Source organism: Aedes aegypti, chromosome 2, assembly GCF_002204515.2.
Source record: "Aedes aegypti strain LVP_AGWG chromosome 2, AaegL5.0 Primary Assembly, whole genome shotgun sequence".
Taxonomy (NCBI): domain Eukaryota; kingdom Metazoa; phylum Arthropoda; class Insecta; order Diptera; family Culicidae; genus Aedes; species Aedes aegypti.
Genome location: NC_035108.1, coordinates 43,209,916 through 43,218,354, shown reverse-complemented (window position 1 = coordinate 43,218,354; position 8,439 = coordinate 43,209,916). Strand labels below are relative to the sequence as shown.

General features: G+C 32.7%; 1 protein-coding gene across 7 annotated transcripts in view; it reads right to left on the bottom strand.

Moving 5' to 3' along the window:
• Window positions 1-283: 283 nt before the first annotated feature.
• The window catches only part of LOC5577066 (RING finger protein nhl-1), a 191,440-nt gene continuing 183,284 nt past the window's right edge, over window positions 284-8,439 (bottom strand). For all 7 annotated transcript variants that reach the window (XM_021840650.1, XM_021840653.1, XM_021840651.1 and 4 more), the window contains 2 exons: window positions 899-1,136; window positions 284-784 (listed from right to left, as the gene is read on the bottom strand). In XM_021840650.1, the coding sequence (XP_021696342.1) occupies window positions 923-1,136 (214 nt within the window). In that variant the 3' untranslated portion in view covers window positions 284-784; window positions 899-922. The remainder of the gene's footprint in view (window positions 785-898; window positions 1,137-8,439) is intronic.

The following is an 8,439-nucleotide window of genomic DNA, read 5'->3' as shown; positions in this document are numbered from 1 at the left end:
TTGCGCTCCTGGTTGTAACACAGAGAAATGGGCTTTTTCTACCGGAGGATATGCGATTCCGATGTCAGGAAACCTTCGGAGATGATTGGCAATTCGGAGAAGGACTGGTTGGAGGGGTGGGAAGGTATCACCGCAGAAGAAGAATCCTATTCTGCGGTTAATTGACAGATCAAAAGGATAGGATTAAGCTGTCATTCCGGTTGATGGATTGAGATGCCAGCAGTCGATGTGGTACTTTTGGTTGTGATATCTTCAAAAAATGAGTTCCATATTTCGCCCCATCTTAGATGTTCAAACACAAAAATCAAAATCTTTATTATTATTCTAAAACATTTTCATTATCCAGATTCAATAGCTCATATTTTTCCACTTCGGTCGCTACATTTGATTCAATTAGTATCGTTACAATTTTCTATTGGGCAAAAAATCTTCGATCCAATCAGCGTAAAATCGCAAAACAACATCAACATAACTTGTGTCTTATAGACGGGGGTTTGCAAATTAATAATAGATAAGAAAATGATTACCAAAGCATTCACTGGACTAGAACAAGTAAATTGTGAAATCTGTTTTGGGCGCGATTCCAAAGAATAATTCCGAACAACTGACGCCTGAAATATAACGGCATTCCGGGCTGCGTTCGGGCTTCTCATGATTCGTCTCTGTCGTCTCGATTGCCCAACAGTATTTTATGCAAATTGATTCCGAGTAAGGCACGCATTGAACTTTTCCGTTCGATTTTGAATTCCATCCGAGATTTCCGTGAAGTAATTGACGTCTGTATCTGCAATGGAAAGTTTAACATCAGTCGGAATTGCATAGTGGGAAAAACGGACCTAAAACGGCCCTTAATTCATATAGCCGATTGCGGTTTTTGAAAACCTCACAAAATTCTCACCAGAAAACGGAAGTCCCGAACGTCCTAGAACACTTGAACGCGATGGTTCTCCCGGTCACAAACCAGGATGTTGCCGTTGGACATGATGGCCACTCCTTCCAGGCCCTTGAACTCGGCATCACCGGAACCCCAGGAACCGAACGCCCGCAGGAAACTGCCGTCCGGGTGGAAGATCTGAATACGATTGTTGCCGGAATCGGCCACGCAGATATAGCCCTGGTCATCGACCGCGACACCCCTGAAAATGAGGAAAGGAGATGCGTTAAACACTTTGAATTACATCGTGATTTTGTGAATTTATGGAAGTACTGTCTCAAGATTCTTAGCTTCGCACCATTTTTCCCAGCTTAATCAAGAAACGAAAGTCCATCGATCATAATTTTGGAGGCGTGCTGCATTGTTGGGAGTTTCCTAGAGAAGATACCTGTCGGAAGGCATCCAACTCAATTCATCATCCCCTCTCGAACACTTTTCTCCACACTGAAGTAGAAAATGAAGAACGCATTCCCTTTGGACCCAACGTAAGCAATCAGCTGCCTTATATTGTCAAATTTTCACGTTTCCAGGTAGACTTGCGAACGAGACTTCACTTTCTCGACTAACGCAATGAGGATACTTCTGTGTCTTGTTCAACTTCCCCAAACGTGCTTTTGTTTGGGTTTCAAATTGTGACAAACATCGCCGGCAAGCAACCCCTGGAGCTATCACTCCATCCGAGAGAGCGGAAATGATTGATTGTCATTGGCGTATAATTTCATTAGACACATCTTGCGCGCCGGTTTTCATCTTGCCTTTGGGCTGGGTCTAGTCTCAAGGTGACATCACCGGGCGACGAGAAAATTTCATTTCCCACGGCTGTGCCGAGAGAGAGAAAGTCAAGACGGAAGATGGATAAACTTGATAGGCCGTGATCCAATTCGGGGTTTTGATATCTTACTTTGCCGGTCAGCTCATTTGTCATTTAAGCGCAAAAAAATGAGACGAGATTATATTAGCGAAATATGTTCCCTCTCAGATTCTGACATCACTCAGAAAAAAGTCTTAAATTAACAAACTAACCGAATTTATTCAATCAAAGATTCAAAATTTATGCAAAGATGCTTTAAAAATCATCAAATTTATCAAACATATCATATCTTGCATATAAAATCATTGAAATAATCAAAAGTATTAACCTTATTCCAATCACTCCTTTTTTTTCGAAACATTAATACTGTTCGAGTTAGAAAGAGTAGAAACTAATAAAATTATCAAATTAGAAAAAAGATACAGTCGCCTCTCCACATCTCGATATCGAAGGGACCATCGAGATAGGGAGAGATCGAGACACAGAACAAATTTTTATAGAATACTAGATTGAAAATCACTCCGTTACCAGGAAAATCAACAACAAACAGATGTCATTTTGTCTTCGCAAATTGTTTTGAATCCCTAAAATTTGGTCTAGTAACCTTTGATAATGGGCATATCGACATACAGAGAGAAAATCGGGAACGACAATCACATCGAGATAGGGAGATATCGAGATAAGGAGGATATCGAGATAGGGAGGGTGAAAATATATGCAGAACGAAGGGACCGAAGCAATCATCGACATAGGGAGAGATATCGAGATGCAGAACATCGAGATGTGGAGAGTCGACTGTACAATCATATTTTGAACAAGATTTCAACAAAATTTAACGAAATCTAAACAAAAATTTGAACAAAATTTTAAGAAAAATTAAACAAAATTGAACTTATTTGGAACAAACTTTGAAAAAAATTTGAAGCAAAATATGAGCACAATTTGAAGAAAATTTAAAAACAAATTGAAGAAAATTTGAAGAAAAAATTGCACAAAATTTGATCAAAATTTTCAACGAAATTGAGCAAAATCTGAACAAAACTCGAGCAAAATTTGAACCAAGTTTAACAAAATTTTAAACGAAATGTAAACATAATTTGAATAAAATTTTGAGTAGAAATAGGGTTCTGAAGCCCTGACCAAATTTTTGTACCATTAGCTTAAGTTTAGGCTAGAAACATATGTTTACTCAATTTTTAAACGTTTTTTATTTGTTTTAGTCCAAAAAACATTTTTTATGGTTTTTGAGATTTTGTCACACTCCTCGGCTTAAACTCGTATTTTTGGGTGTATTTTGTTTTCCATGTCCCTTTCGAATTGTCAAATAGGAAAAACCCCAATGTTAAAACTAAAACCCTCGTGGCGTTTTTGCCGACTAAGTGAACGTCAAACATGATCAAAAGTGTCAAGGTTAAAAATTGAACACATTTTTAAAATAAAGTTTAAATATGTTACAGCCATTATTTGAGCGGAAAAAAATGCTAAAGTAGTTGTATCGTTTCCACTCTATTGGTAATATTATTTGGAAACGATTAAGGAACGGTGATCAAAACCACAGCAAGATAAAGTAGTTGTAACATGCTTTTTCGTTTTATTAAACAAAAACTAGATTTGATTTAAAATTTAAGGACCCTATTGAACAAAATTTAAAAAAAAAATTGAAAAAAATTTGAACAAAATTTGATTAAAATTTGAACAGAATTTGTACAAAATTTTAACAAAAAAAAAATTAACAAAATTTGAACAAAATTGGAACAAAACTGGAACAAAATTTTATCAAGATATGAACAAAATTTGAACAAAAATCGTACAAAATTTTAACGAAATTTTTACAATATTTAAACACAATTAGAACAAAATTTGACCAAAATTTGAACAATATTTGAACAATATTTGAACAAAGTTTGAACAGAATTTGAACAAAATTTAAAACGATTAAGGAACGGTGATCAAAACCACAGCAAAATAAAGTAGTTGTAGTAACATGCTTTTTCGTTTTATTAAACAAAAACTAGATTTGATTTAAAATTTAAGGACCCTATTGAACAAAATTTTAAAAAAAATTGAAAAAAATTTGAACAAAATTTGATTAAAATTTGAACAGAATTTGTACAAATTTTGAACAGAATTTGTACAAAATTTTAACAAAAAAAAATTAACAAAATTTGAACAAAATTGGAACAAAACTGGAACAAAATTTTATCAAGATATGAACAAAATTTGAACAAAAATCGTACAAAATTTTAACGAAATTTTTACAATATTTAAACACAATTAGAACAAAATTTGACCAAAATTTGAACAATATTTGAACAATATTTGAACAAAGTTTGAACAGAATTTGAACAAAATTTAAAACGATTAAGGAACGGTGATCAAAACCACAGCAAGATAAAGTAGTTGTAGTAACATGATTTTTCGTTTTATTAAACAAAAACTAGATTTCATTTAAAATTTAAGGACCCTATTGAACAAAATTTTAAAAAAATTTGAAAAAAATTTGAACAAAATTTGAACAAAATTTGAACAAAATTTGAACAAAAAAAAAAAAATGAACAAAATTTGAACAAAATTGGAACAAAACTGGAACAAAATTTTATCAAGATATGAACAAAACTTGAACAAAAATCGTACAAAATTTTAACGAAATTTTTACAATATTTAAACACAATTAGAACAAAATTTGACCAAAATTTGAACAAAATTTAAAACAAAAACCTGAACTTAATTTGAACAAAATTGGAACAAAATTTGAAAAAAAAATTGAACGAAATTTGAACAAAATTTGAACAAGATTGGAACAAAATCTGAACAATAATTGTTCAAAATTTGATCAAAATTCTAACAAAATTTTAACAAAATTCAAACAAAATTCAAACAAAATTCAAACAAAATTCGAACAAAATTTGAGCAAAGTTTTAACAAAATTTTAATCAAAATTTGAACAAAATTCAAACAAAATGCGAACAAAATGCGAACAAAATGCGAACAAAATTTGAACAAAATTGGAAAAAAATTTGAACAAAATTTGAACAACATTTGAACAAAATTTGAACAAAATTTGAACAAAATTTGAACAAAATTTGAACAAAATTTGAACAAAATTTGAACAAAATTTGAACAAAATTTGAACAAAATTTGAACAAAATTGGAACAAAATTGGAACAAAATTTAAACAAAATTTGAACAAAATTTGAACAAAATTTGAACAAAATTTGAACAAAATTTGAACAAAATTTGAACAAAATTTGAACAAAATTTGAACAAAATTTGAACAAAATTTGAACAAAATTTGAACAAAATTTGAACAAAATTTGAACAAAATTTGAACAAAATTTGAACAAAATTTGAACAAAATTTGAACAAAATTTGAACAAAATTTGAACAAAATTTGAACAAAATTTGAACAAAATTTGAACAAAATTTGAACAAAATTTGAACAAATTTGAACAAAATTTGAACAAAATTTGAACAAAATTTGAACAAAATTTGAACAAAATTTGAACAAAATTTGAACAAAATTTGAACAAAATTTGAACAAAATTTGAACAAAATTTGAACAAAATTTGAACAAAATTTGAACAAAATTTGAACAAAATTTGAACAAAATTTGAACAAAATTTGAACAAAATTTGAACAAAATTTGAACAAAATTTGAACAAAATTTGAACAAAATTTGAACAAAATTTGAACAAAATTTGAACAAAATTTGAACAAAATTTGAACAAAATTTGAACAAAATTTGAACAAAATTTGAACAAAATTTGAACAAAATTTGAACAAATTTGAACAAAATTTGAACAAAATTTGAACAAAATTTGAACAAAATTTGAACAAAATTTGAACAAAATTTGAACAAAATTTGAACAAAATTTGAACAAAATTTGAACAAAATGAACAAATTTGAACAAAATTTGAACAAAATTTGAAACAAAATTTGAACAAAATTTGAACAAATTGAACAAAATTTGAACAAAATTTGAACAAAATTTGAACAAAATTTGAACAAAATTGAAAAATAAACAAATTTGAACGAAAAAATTTGAACAAAATTTATTTAACAAAATCTTTGAAGAAATTTTAAAAATTGAACAATTTTGCATATTTTACACATAAAAAATCTGAACAAAACTTGAGATAAAAATTTGTTTGATCAGTTTATAACAATTAAAACGAAAACAAAAATTTTTTCGCAAACCTGAACAAAATTTGAAACATTGAAAAAAAATTGAACTAAATTTGAAAAAAGTTTGTACAAAACTTGAACAATATCTGAACAAAGTTTGAACAAAATAAAAAACAAAATTTGAATAAAAATTTAAACGAAATTTGAATAAAATAGAAAACAAAATTTAATTTTTTTTATCAAAATCTGAACAAAATATGAACAAAATTTGAAGAAAATTTTATTAAAATTTGAACCAAATTTAAATACTGTTTGAAAAAAATAAAAAAAATGAACAAAATTTGAAATTTGAACTCCTACATGAACGGAGAAACTCTTAACAAAACCGTCTTATGGGTCAAATTCCGGAGGAAATCCTGAGAAATCTTGCAGAGGAACTCCAAGCAAGCTTCCTGAAGAAATCCTTGCAGAACATCCGGAGGAACTCGTACCTCTTAGTGAAATCACCGCAGAAACTTATGGGTTAACTTCCAGAGGAACTCCTAGGCATTCTTGCGGAGAAATCTCTAGCTTATTATTAGATTAACTTTTGAAGGAACTCTTATAGGAACTTCTGGAGTAAATGTTGGGAAAAATGTGGCGGTACTCTGAAGAAAACTATCAGAAAAACTGCTAGAGAAACTTCCAGAAGAAATCTTAAAGAAACATCCGGATGCATTCCAGCATTGGCAATACTTCTTCAGAAACTCCTTGGCGAACTTTCAAACCTCTGAAGAACTTCAGGAGAGTCTCCTGAGGGAACTTCCATGGAAAATCCTAGGGAAACTTTCCGAACTAACTCCTATAGGAGTTTCCGGAGGAACTTGAGAAGGAATTCCTACAGAAACTTTGAGAGGAACTTCACAAGAAATATAAGAGGAATTCCGAAAAGAACTTTGAGAAAACTTTCCGGAATAACTTCAAAAGGTACTTCCAAAAGATTCCGTAGATAAACTTTTGGGATAAACTCTACCGCAACTTCCAGAAAAGCTCTGGATCCTAGTGAACTCCTAGTGTATCTTTCTAAAAAAGAGAATCCTTCGGGAGAACTCCTATAGAGGAACTTTTAGATGAATTTCTATCTGGGATATCAGATGTAACAGTAACTGCCGGAAGAATTCCTACAGTATCATTCGAATGCACTTCTGCAGGAACTCCCGAAGAAAATATCAGTCAAACGGCCTCAGATGATTCCGGAGAAACTCATACGAGAATATTCAGAATAATACCTTCTGGAACCTTTGAAGGAACTAGAACTCCTACAGGAACTTCCGGAGGAACTCCTACAGGAACTTCCGAAGGAACTCATACAGGATCTTCCGGATGAACTCATACAAAAACTTTCGGAGCAACTACTACAGGAACTTCTCCAGTAACTTCCAGGTGAACTCCTACAGAAATTTCCGGTAGGCCTTATACAGGAAGGACCTTCTGGAATTTTCGAAGGAACTCCTTCGGGAAATTCCAGAGGAACTCCTACAGAAACTTCCAGAGGAACTTCTACAGGAACTTTTACAAGAACTTCCGGAGGAACTCCGACAGGAACTTCCCGAGAAACTCCTACAGAAACTTCTACAGGAACTTCCAGAAAAACTTCAACAGGAACTCCTACAGGAATGTCCGGAGGACGTCCTACAGGAACTTCCAAATGGACTTATACAGAAACTTTCGGATCAACTACTACAGGAACTTCTTCAGTAACTTCCAAGTAAACTCCTTCAGGAATTTCCGGTAGAACATACACAGAAAGGATCTTCTGGAACTTCCGAAGGAACTCCTTCAAGAACTTTCATAGGAACTCCTACAGGAACTTCCAGACAAACTTCTACGGAACTCATACAAGAACTTCCTGAGGAGTGCCTATAAGAACTTCCAGAGGAACTCCTACAGGACCTTCCAGAAAAACTACTCCAGAAACTCCTACAGGAACTCTCGGATGAACTCCTTCACGAACTTCCAACATAACTTCTACATGAACTCTTACAAGAACGTCCAGAGGAACTCCTATAGGAACTTTTGGATGAACTCATATAGCTACTTTCGGAGGAACTACTACAGGAACTTCTACAGGAACTCCTACAGGAACATTCGGTTGAACTCCCACAGAAAGCTCTGAAGGACGTCCTCTAGGAACTTCCGGATGAAATGAAACAGAAACTTTCGAAGCAACTACTACAGAAACTTCTTCAGTAACTACCGAATGAACTCCTACAGGAATTTCCGGTGGAACTTGCACAGGACTTTTTCATGAACTTCCAGAGGAACGCCTACGGAAACTTCAAGAAAAACTTCTACAGGAACTCCTACAGGAACTTTTGGAGGAGCTCCTACAAGAACATACAGATGAACTCATACAGAAACTTTAGGAGCATCTACTACAGGAACTTCATCAGTAACTTCCGAATTAACTCCTACAGGAATTACCAGTAGAACTTCAACAAGAACTTTCATAGGAACTCCTACAGGAACTTCCAGAAAACAAATCTACAGGAACTTTTACAAGAGCTTCCGGAGGAACACCTACAACAA